The following is a 15,393-nucleotide window of genomic DNA, read 5'->3' as shown; positions in this document are numbered from 1 at the left end:
GCAGCTCCATTTGAATCTCACTTTCCCTCAGGGGAAGATTCAGATTGAATCTTTCTCATAGGGTGTATGGAATTCAAATGGAGCTGCCTAATGTGTTCATTCCATTTGAAATTCATACTCCCCCTGTGACAGATATTTCCAAAATCTTCCACAGGGGTAGTGTGGATTTTAAATGGAATAGCGCAATGGATGGTAATTAGCTTGGACTTCTCTTGATAGTCAGTTGATCTTGTTTTTTTCTTCTTAACCTCTTTCATCTAAAATTAATATTGACCCTTTGCCATTTTTGCCTGACCCCCCCCCCCCCCTCTTGCTACCAATTTAGACTCCACATGCAAACACAGGCACAATAGTGTTTTGTGTGTGTGTCCTTGCATGCTTGTACACAACGCATCAGAATGATTTTATAAAGCATTTTTGCACTCATGAAATCATGACAGAGGCTCGCACAAGCAACACACACTTCTAAAGTAGTTAACCATATTTTGAGATAACCATACAAGGGGTCAAAAGTCAACATCATCGGTGAGTTGGTATATAAATCTGTTATTAGGAATTTGACATTTGTTCAATTTGAAAATTGCTAATGAAGAGTAGATGAACAAAATAACAGTTTCAAATCTTTGTGTCAGTGCCAGAACCTTGTAAGTGACATTTTAGGCAAAATGAAGTTATTAATTGAATACCTGAGTGGAAGAAGGGCCCAACTCCAATTTTTTACAAAAATGAGTTAGACCCAGCATTTTATTGCCAGCAGACTGTTCTTCCTTGTGTGTGAAAGATGAGCCAAAATTCACTCTCTAAATAGTCTTCCACGTAAACTTAATCATGGTTTTCATGGAAGAAAGGCCCAACTCCATGGAGTTGGGCCCTTCTTCCACAAATATTGGATTAAAGAGGAATTTTGTTCATCCATGAAATCTGCTTTTCACTACAATAAACTTTCTTGTTAACATATTACATGCTTCTACTTGTGCAATTAATGGATGATTACCTAATTTCTGTAGCTATTTATAACACATCTGCTTACGGAACTGGCACTTGCAAGTATATTAGTGGAAGAAGGGCCCAACTCCAGCTCGTATTAAGACATGTACCGTTGCCATGGAAACATCATATATAATTTCGAATGTATGTAATATTATATGTTCATGTATTAAAGGTCCCCTGAAGATGAAAACATTCTGTCTATAAAACTTTTCCAAATATTAAGTTTTTTCTTACTATCTCAAAAACAGTTTTGATGGAGGTGGGCCCTTCTTCCACTCAGGTATTCAATTGATTATGAAAAATGTTAAAAAAAGAATAGATAAGTAAACAAATTGAAACACAAACAATCTTCTGCAAAACCACTGAAAAGTCACTTCTTGGCCTATTCCAGTTGAAATCCATACACCCCCTATGGAAGACATAACCTTAATCTCCCACACAGGGGGTGTGGATTTCAAATGGGGCTTCTTGAATGGATGACTCCCATTTGAAATTCCCACTCCCTGTGTGGGAGATTAAGGTCATGTCTTCCACACAGGGGTGCATGGATTTCAACTGGAATAGCCCATTATTGCACTGACACAGTGAAATATAATTGTTTTTTCATTTTTCAAGTGAAGTGAAAACTATAATTTGGGTCACCTCAAGTTCGGTAATGATGTATGTGTAGGCCTGTTATCGACTGTCGAAAGTGTTGATAGTCGGAAAATTCACAGACTTCCGACATGTTGGAACACTCAATGGTAGTATCGATACACAAACGATGTACCGTCACAACATCAAAAGCCACTAGCCGCTGATTAAGTTTGTTGACCTTAAGTTCACAGTTCAAGAAAAATTATACACCATTATATTAAGACATACCCCCTCAACCAGGAGCATAGAATTCACAAATTATGTGACATGCAAAAGAAGTCATCACAGTGATGTGAATAATAACATAATAAATGGACAAACACATATATGTAAATATCATGTCAGTGACATGGGCACCTTCCAACCAATTACAGCTTTGGAATATCATGACATAATGTTCACTACTGTGCAGATCAGGTGAGGTAGAGGTAATGATCTTAATCACAGAGTATTTGTTTTGATGAATTGGGTAAGCTTAATTGGAGGTTGGTGCTCAATGGGCAAGTTAAGATATTTCCCATGCTGTCAGGTTGTTGACTGTCGATACATGTCGATTGTCGGAAGTATTTTCTTCCGACATGGCGATACACAAAATCTCTATCGATAACACCACTATGTATGTGTGTATTTTGCTCGCCGCAGCATTGAGTCGTGCGTAAAGGACCCCATTGGAAATAAGCCTGAAACATTGGCTTTATGGGTTATCCCGGTTCCTAGTGTATTTTTATCTTCACATTGTATATCTATTAATTTCTTATTTTGTCAAGTGTTATATATATGTAATGTATTTTAATCTGTGCAATATAATATATTTTTGTATTTTGTATTATGGAACCAAATAAAATCAATCAATCAATCAGTCAAGTTAAACGCGCCGAGTGTATATGCACGCGTACAGAGGTGGTTTGTTGGCACGCAGTGCATCGTTATTTGAATCATTCATTCATTTGCACTTTCAACGCATGGTTCAATTGACTTGTGCATTAATTCTTGTTATTATACCTCATGTATAAGCACACCAGAAAATGTTGTGTAATCCCAAGAATCACTATAAATTTTATGACCTGGATATACGCACTTTAACCACATTTGATCCCCAGCATCAAGCTGCAACACAGCTGTATTACTGGCTATGTCATGGCGATCTTCATCAGATCTAAACACAGTGTTGATGATAGCTTCATTTTTCATCAGATGAATATGAGGTTGATTCCTATAAGTCATAATATTGTATGTAAACAGATAGATGCCAGGGATCTCACAGGTGAATCGCCCTGATGTTGTGTCAAAGTCATCTCCAACATTGGTTTGAATTACATCAAAAGGTAAAGCTTGTCCAGCTGAAGATGGTGTGAAGCTGCTGCTTCTTGCAGCTGAAAATGCTGACAGACGACTCTGTCCCATCTCACCTTTTTGGCCTTTTATGCCAGGTGTACCAGAAGCTCCAATTGGACCAGCTGTTCCTGCAGGACCAGGACCTCCAACTGGTCCAGCAATTCCTGCAGGACCAGTAGATCCAACTGGTCCAGCAAATCCTGCAGGCCCTACCTTTCCTGGGACACCTCTTAAACCAGTCAGGCCACTTTCTCCTTTCAACCCGGGATTTCCAACGTCCCCTTTTTCTCCGCCTGGTCCAGCTTCTCCCTTGATACTCTCTCCTCGATCTCCCTTTGAGCCAGCAATGCCATTTATCCCATTGCTTCCCGGTACACCAGGTATCCCAGGCGTCCCTTGGCTCCCTGCTGGCCCTTGACAGCAACTGTTGCATGGCATTGGTTGTTGACCTTCAGGTGAGACAGTCACTGTGGCTCTTGTGTTGTACACACATGCCAATGTTATGAGAAGTAAGATCAGTAATGGTGTTAAACCTGCAAGGCAGAAAAACAAAACAAAATAAAAGTTAATAAACAATGGACAGTGGAGCAACTTGCACAAGTGCTCAGGTAAATAATCCAAGGGGGAAAGGGTAAAATAATATAGAACCACCTGTTTGAAGAGATACCCATATGAGACCTGGAAACCAGTGTCTTAGCTAGCCACCTGTTTGCCCGTCATTTACACGGAGAGTATGCTACTTGACAGATACTACATTATAATTGTAGGTGTTGAGAAAGGCTGTTGACATTTTTAGTAGACCAGGTTGGCAAAACAAGGCCATAGCAACACATATTTTTAACTCTTTGAACCCTGAATGGGCTGTAGAAGTCTGGTAAATGTTTTAAAGGTCAAATAAGGGCAGGCAATTTTATTCAAATGATGGGCAAACCTCAATTTCTAGCTTAGACCCTGCTGGAAACGTTGCATGGGGACCATGTGAGACCATCACCCTTGGGGCATGCATTTGTGATCACAATAGTGTTCCCTGTAACATTTTAAAATAATGTGTCCTCCTTACAGATGCATTGTTCTCATCCTTTTCTGAAAAAAATGTGTCTGTAGACCATTGCAAAACATTTGCATCCACAATACTGTATTGTTTGTATTAAATGCCCATTAGGGTGAAATTTGGGGCAAGGGTTTGGCTATGGGTTAGGTTTTATAACTATAAGTTACTGGGTTTTTGGGCTAATGGTCCTTTGGTTTATGGACCTGTAACCAATACTAATGTAAACGTGCTTACACAGAGAAATCCACATCGCCCTGTAAGTTGAATGGACTATTCCAACAAACTTTTCATTCATATCTAGGTGTAGATTATTTATCCAGTTGGTAAGACAAAAGTACAGAAATTAATCAAATACTGGAACTTACATTTCATTAACACAGCATTTCATCTGAAAGCATCGGACATCATCAGGTGACCTAAATCGGTCACCTGATGTTGTCCGATGGTTTCGGACGAAACGTTGTGTTAGTGAAAGGTAATTTCCAGTATTTGATTTAATTTCTGTACTTTTTTTCATTCATATGTTAATTAGGAGTAAACAAAACAGTTAACAAATTAAAAGTAAACATGTGAGGACATCTAGTAAAATGAGTTTAATGTTGATGAAAACACTTTTGCCATTGGGCTCTCCAGTCTCCCCAACATTGATTTAGGGGAATGGGGGAGGGAAGGGGAAAGGGGAAGGTTTGTACTTCTCATCAAACATGGCTATACTAATTTCACTGAACTATCAGAGCTGTAGTAAAGAGTTCCAACATATTGTCAACATGTGCTAACTATTTTTTTTTTTTTTTTTTGAGCCGATCCATAATATGCCATCTAAATTTTGTTGTTATCTCGCATCTCAAAAAGGGAATGCCATATGAGCTTCATATCAACAAAAATTGAAAGAAAAAGCATACACAAAGTGAAAGAAAGAATGAACAAAAAGAGAAGAGCAATAAAACAAACACAAACTATAAAAAATCAAATTTATTTCCATGTCATATTAGGACAAAAAAATAAAGGTTTGTCTCAAAGCTCATGAGTGGTTTGAAAACAAATGCGAAATGTGCTTTTTTTTTTCCCGACTTGGTATTTTTATGGTATTTTCGGAAAAATTTAATTTTTTTTTTTCAAGTCGCATACGATTTTACAAATGTGTGCACAAGCTTTGAGACAAACCTCTTTCTTTTTGGCCTTACAAACATAAACATATGAAAATTATATGCAAACTTATTGTGATTACAGGTGCGATACTTGTCGCGTGACATGCACGTGGACACTGCGCAAACCTGCATGTAAGTTCAACGCAATCAAATTGCATTGGGTATGTTGTTAACGCCAGCAAGGTGTGTAAACCGTAAACAAATTTGCAGTCAAAAGGCCACTCAGATTTTGGCGCATTAAAATTACACATTATGGATTCATTGGTGCAAAAAGATGTAAATTTAGACCATGCACCAGATGCAGCTTTTATAAGCATGAAAGTCTTACCGTTTTAAAATATAAGGACGTTTTATGCATAATTTTAGCATTTTTTTACTAAAACATTGATTTCTCAGAGTTCACTTTTGACAACATTGCACAATTTTTGTGACATGATAACTCAAAAAATATGCAAGCAAAAGGTTAATTTTTTGCACTATTGTTCAGAGCACATCAAAGTCTAGGGAAGGATTTCTCATTTTTTCAAAATTTATTTTTTTAAACAAAAATATACACCATTATGTGCAATTTTTTCCCGAATATAGTGACAAAATTTGCTTTTTACACATCTTTTTTTTTAATATTTCAAAAAATGAGGCGAATAAAAAAAAGAAATTAAAAAAAAAACCTCCTTATTAATTTGTGTCTCTACTTGAGGGCAAAAAAATTGTTGTGTTGCCCTCAATCGACCGTCCCTAAATCCTGAAAAATCAGGGTCGCAATTGTTTTTAAATCAATTTTTTTTCACTTAAAATTAATATTTTATTGAAATACTAGTCTTAAAGAAATCCGACCGATCGACCTAACTTTCCCATTTTTCCCACTTGAGGGCAACACAACAATATTTGTTTTGGCCTTATGAAAAGCTAGCAGAAAAATCCTACTCAGAACTGATTTTTTTGTGTGCGTTGTCACAACAATTTTGGGGTAAAAAAGGGTATTTTTGTAATTTTTTCAAGAACGTTGGACTGAAGTTTTATATAGCCTACTTTGGATTTAAACTTTAGAAATAATGAAGTCGGAAAAGGTCCATGTTCTCTCCCATATACTCTCCCTTAAAGTTAAAGGCGTGGTTGTAATGTACTTTTTGTGAGGTTTATATAAAACTTTAAAATTGTAACAATACTTGTGGAACACTGTAAGAATCATATGCATAAAACAAATTAGAACATGTCAAACTAGAGAAGTCTAACTATACATTTTTGTAGAGGTTAGACTTAAGAAATCTTTTCTGTTCCTCATTTACTCCTAGCAAAGTCCTAAAGTTAACCTGCAGCCATCTAATATTAAGCTACATGTATTTGCCCTTAACAGTATCTGCAATAATATAGAAAAAGGTAATGTAAATACGAAAAAGTTCCTTCTCTGTAGGACTCTCTCCATAGTTAGACCATGTCTAAAGTTAGATATAGTCCAACTTGTTTTGTGCATACAAACCTAAGACTTACCTCTCATTATTCCTGTTTGCACTGAAGAAAAAATCTTAACAAGATTGGTGATTTTGCTGCTGCTGATTTAAGTTTGCAAAGTTCTTGTTCAGTTTTGTAGAAATGAGCTATAGATGTGATGGTGAAGTAAAGTTGTCAATTCCACTTCAGTTTACTCAGCTAGTATACTTTTGTATACCCCTATTACTATGCACTTGAGTTGTAGTTTGCCTAGATGAAATTAAAGTTGGTTTCCAAGTTCAAGTGAAACAGCAAAAGTAAATGTTGCCCAGTTTTATGCTTGTAAGATCTCTCACCAAAAATATTATTCCGTTAAATACACAATATGAAAGTTTCTGTAAATTCTGTTCCAGTTCACACAAAGTTAGGTAACAAAGTTCTAAGACAATCTGACATACAGCGTGACTTGGCTCTACAATGATTCAAGTTGCTGCAAGTTCAGGATGTGTTGTATAGTTTATACTTAAAAAATCCAGAAGCCAAAGCTGCAATATGATTTGCCGATTGCGCAGGCAATGCAGCCATAAAAGGAGAGAAATACTCTCCTTCACTTGATAACTGAGGAGCCAAAGCAAGCAAGCAATATGATTTGGTGAACAAGCAATGCAACCATAAAAGGCAAGAGAAGCTTTCCTCTGTTATCGTAAACAGAATTCACATGATGTAGTTATAGTATAGCCATATGCAAATACTGAACTTTTACTTTTAACATTAAATACTATTACACATGTATGTAACCCAGGGGGTCACCTAACACAGACAATGTGGTACCATCTGTGAATATGGACTTTCAAAAGCACCCTAAACATCTATAAGCATTGAACTGAAAATACATCCCTAGTAAACATTTCATTTCTATACCCTAAACAAGCATTGGCATAATCTACTTAAAATCAAGTAAATTTTCTTTACTCTAAACTCTGCATTATAAAGCAAGGGGAAAAGCACAAAAACTTGTTATGTCAGAGAGTTCAACTTGTTATGTCAGAGAGTTCAATGATAAACTTTATGCCGTCAATGAAAGTCATGTGCGCTCGTTTCAATACCAAGGTGCAATAGAATGGAACAAATTACCACATCATATTCGTGCAATAAATAAGTTATATTCATTTAAATCAACAATATTTGAACATCTCAGTTAATAATGGCAATTCAGATTATATGTCTTTTATCGTGTTTTTCATTTTAATTTATTCACCTGAAGATCGCTTTGGCGTGAAACACAGTGTTGTGAAATGTATTAATATCTGTGTCTATATTTTTAAAATAGCTCTACCATTTATTGGTATCGAGCACTGTATAGCTGTCTGTGATACTTTTACTTCTTAATCTTTTATTATTAATGTATTTTATGTTTTATGTATCTCCTTCGTGTGTGCTATGATAATATTTTATTATTCTTTTGCCATTTTAGTTTTTATCAATACTCATATAACAATAATTGTATATAATAATATTATTGTTGTGTTTTAAATTGTTATGTAGTTTTTATGTATTTAAATTGAGCTTTGTATAATTATAATTGTGTAATTTTAACAATCTAATTTTATATTGTGTATATGTTCTCCAGGGCCCCTATGTATATCATGTGCTATGCACTGACTGGGCTACCCTGGTAAAATATGACTTAATAAATAAATAAATAATGATTTCATACAACTTTGTTTTCAAAGGATCCTAAATATGTATGATTTTTTAGCCACTCTTTTCTCAAATTTGCTTGTTTGAGATACCCTTCTATTCATGTTACGTATAAATAATGCTTTAATACTGAAAATGACCATTTTTACATGAATCTTTGTTCATGGATAATACCCAGTGGCTACCGAACCGGTGGGCCTGGAGGCCCGGCACTCCCAATGATTGGGGGGGGGGGGCAAGTACCCTTGGACCCTCCCCCCACATAAGTTAAGATGAAAGTCATAATATTATGGTACAATTCATACATTTAGGGTAAAATTCATAATTTTAAGGTATGATTCATCATTTAAGGAGCAATTTATGTAAAATGCATGCATTTCAAAAGCTTTTGGGCACCTGCACCTGCCCCCTCAGTGTTTCATGCCTCGGAGAAGGCCTCATTGATGCCCCCCATATGTATATTAAAAATCTTTTGGAGCCTCGGATACCAACTTGTCAATGACCAGTGCCCCCCTGGGTATATAACCTATAGAGCCTGATCATAAACAGAATGACATACTATAGCTTTGATATGATACATTAAATTGCAGACATAGCTTGTACTTCTATTGGTAACATTAGTTACTATTTACATACATGTACTGTACATACCACCCAACTGTTTTAAAGGCACATTTCTCAGATTTTGTACCGGTGGTTGACAGAAATGTGATTGACAGAAATGTTTCAAAAGTATTTATTTTCACTTCATTATGTGCTCCATTACTAGGTAAATATCCCAAGGTTAATATGAAGTGACAAATGAAAATGTCCAGAGGTATATGGACTTGAAAATGATGGGGAAAAAGCCTTTTTAGAGTTCGTTTTAGTGGTTATGAAAGCAACAGGTCCATTAATACAGTGAATACAAGCATCCTTCATTATAAAGCCACACAATTAAACCCAATAAAATGTATAATTGCAATATTGTGAGATCCAAACAATGGTCTTGAAAGGCATAAAATGATTTTTCCTAAAATTTAGCTTTTGAAATGTATATATGTAGGCCCTATTAAAAATCACCATCAAATTGTACAAAATTTGTAATTTGTCAAAATCTCTTAATGTCCCTTTTAAAAGTCCCCCTCCTTTTATTTGCACATTTTGTGTGAAATTGAGTAAAAATAAACTGTATCAACTGACAATAATATCCTCAGTATACTCGGTATAATTATTTATATGAATTGCGGAGGCATTGACATTTATTATAGGAATGTTGTTGTGAATTCCTGGTGTGAATTACAACCATTGAGACATTCATAAAGTGAAGAATACCCCCTTTAAGTGTCTTTGATAATCATCCAGGGTTGTGTGACAATGATACTTTCTACATGCTGCTGTATCACATTGCATTAAAGTTCCATGAAATTGCGATACATGAATTTGTCCTACATATAAACTTGTCATATATACGTGTTGAAATGTTAAATTATACTCCCAGCCAAAAAAAACATCTCCCCTGTCATGCATCATCAGTGTTGCCAAATCAGTGTTAAGGAGCAATAAATATCAGCCTGCCAAACTACAACATTTTGTGTCTCTTAATAATTCAGTTGCCTGATTTATAAGGTGTTCATTAAGGGCTGGGGTATGAACGTTTGGACGGTATTTATTTTGGGACATTAGAGCACATCAGACATATCGAATTGCATTCTGAATACGAAGAATGTCATTCTGATATCAAATAATTTTGATTTTTGAAATTGCAATTTAATACACATTTTATGGCAAATCATTAAAATTGATATTTTTGATATTTAACAGTACTTGAAGTGAACTTTATAAATCTGATGATTTATACTTAAAGTGTATGTAGGTGGGATGAAAAGCCGACGATCAATTGAAAATTTTGACCTTTTCGTATTGAAGATATGGATTTTTTTTCCCAAAACACCAAAAAAATTAGGTCTTTTTGGGAAAAATCCATATCTTCAATATGAAAGGTCAAAATTTTCAATTGACCGTCGGCTTTTCCTCCCTGCTACATACACTTTAAGAATATATCATTAGATTTATGTAATTTACTTCGAGGACTGTTATATATCAAACATTTGAAAAATATCACATTTTTATAATTTGTCATAAAATTTGTATTATATTGTGACTTTCAAAAAATGAAAATTATTTGATATCAGAAAGACATGCTTCGTATTCAGAATGCAATTCGATAGGTTTGAGGTGCTCTCATGTCGCACAAAAAATACTGTCGAAACGCAATAAACGCTCATTTTAGATCCCTTAAAAGCACCCAGTATTGTCTAAATTGAGGTATTTTAGTTAATTCAGTAATCACCAAAGAATAATTCAAGGAATCACCCAATTTGGTAAGATAGCACTTCCAATAATTGTTAATAGACTGAACATTTTTAAATCTCTATGAAACACTTTTATTAAAGTTGGCAAATTGGCTTTATAATAGACAATGAGGCAAAATTACATTTTTCATGAAAAATTGCTACAGTCTTTACTTGTGAAAGATGCACAGACACTGTAAAAGTGGATATTTTTGTGCTGCATTTTCAAGGTTTTCCGTTCCAAGTTACTACCGTGAAAATAACAACACACTAATATATTCCTTTTGTGTATAAGTAAATGTAAGGAGCTTAAAATTTTAAAGCAAGTGAAACGGTTCAAACTTGACAAATTATAACAATTCATTGTGTAAAACCTTTGATAGTACAGGGTGAGTAAAACAAGAGCGATAACCGCACCATAGCTGAACCATGTGGCTTCGGCAGTATATTGTGGTAGGCCTATACCACTGTCATCATTGCATTTAATTTTCAGCTCAATTGAAGCATTTTGAAAACTTGACATTTGACCCCTTTATTGCCCCTTAATGACCTTAAATGAATTTTAAAATATTTTAAACATGTTTAGAATGTCATAAGGATCATTGCATGTTTAAATTTCAGCTCAATCGGAGCATTTTGGAAAACTTGACCTTTGACCCCTTTATGACCCCTTAATGACCTTAAATGAATCTTAAAATGTTTTTAAAATGTTTAGAATGTCATAAGGATCATTGCATATAAATTTCAGCTCGATTGGAGCATTTTGAAAAACTTGACCTTTGACCCCTTTATGACCCCTTAATGACCTTAAATGAATTTTAAAATATTTTTAAATGTTTACAATGTCATAAGGATCATTGCATTTAAATTTCAGCTCAATTGGAGCATTTTGAAAACCTTGACCTTTGACCCCTTTATGACCCCTTAATGACCTTAAATAAATGTTTAAATGTTTTAAACATGCTTAGAATGTCATAAGGATCATTGCATTTAAATTTGAGCTCAATCGAGCATTTCCGGTTAAAATGACCTTTTTGACCCCTGTGACCCCAGGATGACCTCTGACGTTTGGAAATATTTTTATTATATTCTTTATGTTTTCCTCTTTCATATGACACCACTCATGGGGTCATACCTTCGTGGCATTTAGAGATATGTCCATTTCAGACCAAATGGTTAGTCAGTTAGTAAGCTAGTAAGTAAGTAAGCTAGTAAGTAAGTAAGCTAGTAACATTCACTCATATAGGCTGATACCATTTCATGGTTCAGCAAAAAAGTGCAATAGAGAAAAGAATCTAAGAACCGAGTTGAATCTTATATATCCATCAGTGACCTTGTGTGAAAAAATCAAGAAATTAGCATTTACTGTTTTGTTTTTATGAAACATTTTATAGCGATACCCAATTTTAATGTTTGTCCAAGAGACATCTAAAATTTGAATGTCAGCGCACTCAGTGTAAGGTACATTTGGAACAACTGCCATTTTCTTAACCTCATTGGCATTGAAATAAAAAGGAGCACCCAAAGTGTTATTGCCCTTGGTCTAGTTAAAGGAGAAGAAACATTATTTGTTGTTATTTTCATTTTACCTTTACTTTGAAGATGCTTGTTCTCTATCAAAAACATACAAATTTGTAGGCGGGTTTTTCAAATGTCAAAATGAAATGGGCGCAAATCCAGCAAGTTGGACATATTGGGATTAAAAAAGAAACTTGAGTTGGAGTCGAGTGAGGTATGAAGGACTTAAAGTAATGTTAGAAAATTTGTTTGAAAAGAAAACAGAAATTAAAATAACGCAAAAATCAATCTTATTTAAGTTAAAGTTAGTTTCAGACCGGGTGCCTTTATCGTGCATTGTGTGCTCTCATTCAAAATACATGGTACCTCGTGGACAAATAATGAAATTGGGTATCGCAGCAAAAGGACTCATAAAAATCAAACAGTAGTCGTGATTCACTTCATATTTTCACAGAAGGTGACTATTGAGTGTGGCATTTATAAAAATTTCAATAATGGGAAAGTTCAACTTGACTCTTGCATAATTATCGATTCTTTGTTCCATTGCACTTTTTTTGACTCACCCTGTACATACATGTGTATCCTATATCCTTCATATATTTTAGCAGTGAATGTAACCTGACTTTGTTATAATATCAATCAACTAATGTGAAAGACAAAGAGATGATTCTTTTTCCTGGTGATATCAATGTTAAGTTAGTTATTTTTTCAGTTCCCCCTCCAAATAATAATAATAATAATAATTGAAAATCCTTTGCAAATGTTCTACTATTAGTTTGCTTACTTTTGACAAAAACAGATTTTTTTGCAGCAGACATTTTGATGCTTTTCTGAATGGAGGACTCATTCCGAGCAGGATTACTGCATCACTCAGTATATAACAAACTTCAGGAAATTTTGCTCAGATGTTTATGTGCAATTAAAGTATACACAAAAGTAAATTTTCAACCATTTCAGAATTTTGTTATCAACCACTGGCATCTCTTATGGTGCCACTCCCGGGTAAAATATGTTTGCAAAAAATATTGTCAACTCTTATATAATATATTTTGTTCTAAAAATATTTTTGAATCCTTTTTTAAATCCGTATACACCCTTTTACACATGTATTACCCAACAGTTTCCTGGCAATCTTTTCTAACATTTTCTGAATGTTTTGCTGGGATGTTTGGTTAAAATATTCCTTGTTGACTATGATTAATCTATGTTATTTTTTATGGTTTTTTTCTTTCTAGTTATATTCCTGTGTTCCATGCTTGGTCTAGCAGCTGCTACAGCATTCATGATGTTTTTCCCAGTGCCATGGGGGTTCCTCACCAGTTTTATGGAGCTTGTGCAGATTGCTATCGATCACATGCATTATACGTTGATCATCGGAGCCATCATTGCTGGCAATTTCCTTATTTCGTTTTTGTTGGAGGTGGGTATTAATTAGTAGCATACCTTTATGAAGGTTGACCAGAACATTAGATTGGAATCATAAAATTTATCAATTGGACTCACTTTTATTTTGAGGGGCTATGGGTGCATCTTCAGTCCATCTGCATGATGATGATCTGGCAGCAAAAAGGTCATTGACCTGTGAGTCCAGTTGATTATATTTGAAAGGCATGTGTTGGAAGAATGCGTTAGTGAAAATATTTCATGTGTGACGTGCATAGTGCTAGAGGGTGGTGATGTAGTTTGTGCGCTAGGCTATCGGTCAGAAGCTTTCCCATTTCTCCTCTATCCCACTCATTGTGACCCTAAACGTGCAGACACCACTGTGGTTCAGAGAGTCATGCATGTAAAATGGTGGTCCCTTGTACCAGACGAGCTGGGCCTCTTGTTTGTCACACTCAGCATTGAGGTCAACTTGCACTGCCCTTACGGGCTTTGAGGGATGCAATAATCCAGAAAGCATGGATAAATGCTGTTTTCAGTGACGGCGAAAGGAATTTTTTGGGGGGGCAAAATCAACAAATTTTGCGCAAAATTGCGGCAAAAAGTGGAAATTTTTGGTAATTTTGGGTTTTTACTGGGGGGAAACAGGAGGCAAGAATTCTGACTGGCAGGTGCCATTTCCCCCCATTCCCCCCATTCCCCCCAGTGGCATCCCAGTGGCATCACCACTGGCTGTTTTATTATTATTATTAATGAAAAAGAAGACTGTATATATATTTTTGACCGAGTCTGAGTCGGGGGCGATTAAATACATTCCTTATCATGAAATCTGTTTCCTATGTTCTATCTTTCAGACATGCGTAGTAGACAGCCAAGCCTTCCGTTCATTCATCAATTCTCTCCGTTGTAAGAAACGACCCAAGAATGTGTACAAGATTATAGATAAGGAGATGCAGAATGATCCTCACTGGCCACCAGTTGGATCTGTTACAACAACACAAAATTCTATAATTTTTAGTATCAATGCTGTCGATGGGTCATGATGCTGACATTAGAGGACCCCAGTATTATCGATGGAGTTGGATCCTCACTCGCAGCCAGTTGGATCTTCACTGGCAGTCAGTTGGATCATCACTGGCAGTCAGTTGGATCATCACTGGCAGCCAGTTGGATCCTCACTGACAGCCAGTTGGACCTCATCATGTGATTGAAAGAAAGCTGTATGTGCAATCATGGAAATCTATATTTCCATGGTGCAATTAATATAGCTGCCTGATGTTAGAATTTGAAATTGCATTTGCAGATGAATCCAAGAAGTCAGAACTGACCATGTTTATCCCATTGTCATCAGTCTTCAGTTTTGAGGTTGAGCTCCTGGAAGCATATCAAGTCACACGTACAGCTTTCAAACTGAACACCTTAGCAGTGCTACATATTTTAAATTACAAAAGGCAGCTATTTCTCATACAACTTTCTTGCACTCGTAAGTGACCTGCTCCCATGAAATGAGCGTAAAGTGGGAAGTTGGGAGTTTCAAGATATTCCAATTTTTGAGTTGGTGTTCTTTGTTTGAAAACACCTGTATAGTCGGTGGTATGTCCTTTGTGAATGGGGAGACATAATATGCTCTTTGAATGAGTTCATCAGGACTGATATGATTAAATTAAATATCAGATTATGTTGTTCAAGTCCAGAATTTTACTCATGTTTTATGCTGTACTCTATATTCAATTCTGTCCCCATTCACAAAGGACATACCACTGCCAGTACATGCGTCTTCAAGCAAAGAACACCAACTCAACAACAGTTGGAACGTCTCAAAACTCCCAACTTGCATCTGCACACTCAGGTCAAAAATATAATGATTACT

At 35.6% G+C, this 15,393-nt stretch overlaps 2 protein-coding genes across 2 annotated transcripts in view; one reads left to right on the top strand and one right to left on the bottom strand.

The window, feature by feature from the left end:
* The window catches only part of LOC140167576 (polyamine-transporting ATPase 13A3-like), a 91,904-nt gene extending 77,313 nt beyond the window's left edge, over positions 1–14,591 (top strand). The window contains 2 exon segments of the mRNA XM_072190876.1: positions 13,376–13,560; positions 14,378–14,591. Of these exon segments, the coding sequence (XP_072046977.1) occupies positions 13,376–13,560; positions 14,378–14,566 (374 nt within the window). The 3' untranslated portion in view covers positions 14,567–14,591.
* Positions 371–3,490, bottom strand: LOC140168228 (complement C1q tumor necrosis factor-related protein 1-like). Its single transcript, XM_072191565.1, has one exon. The coding sequence runs from the start codon at positions 3,397–3,399 to the stop codon at positions 2,623–2,625; it is 777 nt and encodes a 258-aa protein (XP_072047666.1). The 5' UTR covers positions 3,400–3,490; the 3' UTR covers positions 371–2,622.
* Positions 14,592–15,393: the final 802 nt, after the last annotated feature.

The sequence above is a fragment of the Amphiura filiformis genome, chromosome 13, assembly GCF_039555335.1.
Source record: "Amphiura filiformis chromosome 13, Afil_fr2py, whole genome shotgun sequence".
Classification (NCBI taxonomy): Eukaryota; Metazoa; Echinodermata; class Ophiuroidea; order Amphilepidida; family Amphiuridae; genus Amphiura; species Amphiura filiformis.
The sequence above is the reverse complement of the archived record's forward strand: the minus strand, read 5'-3'. Positions and strand labels throughout refer to the sequence as shown.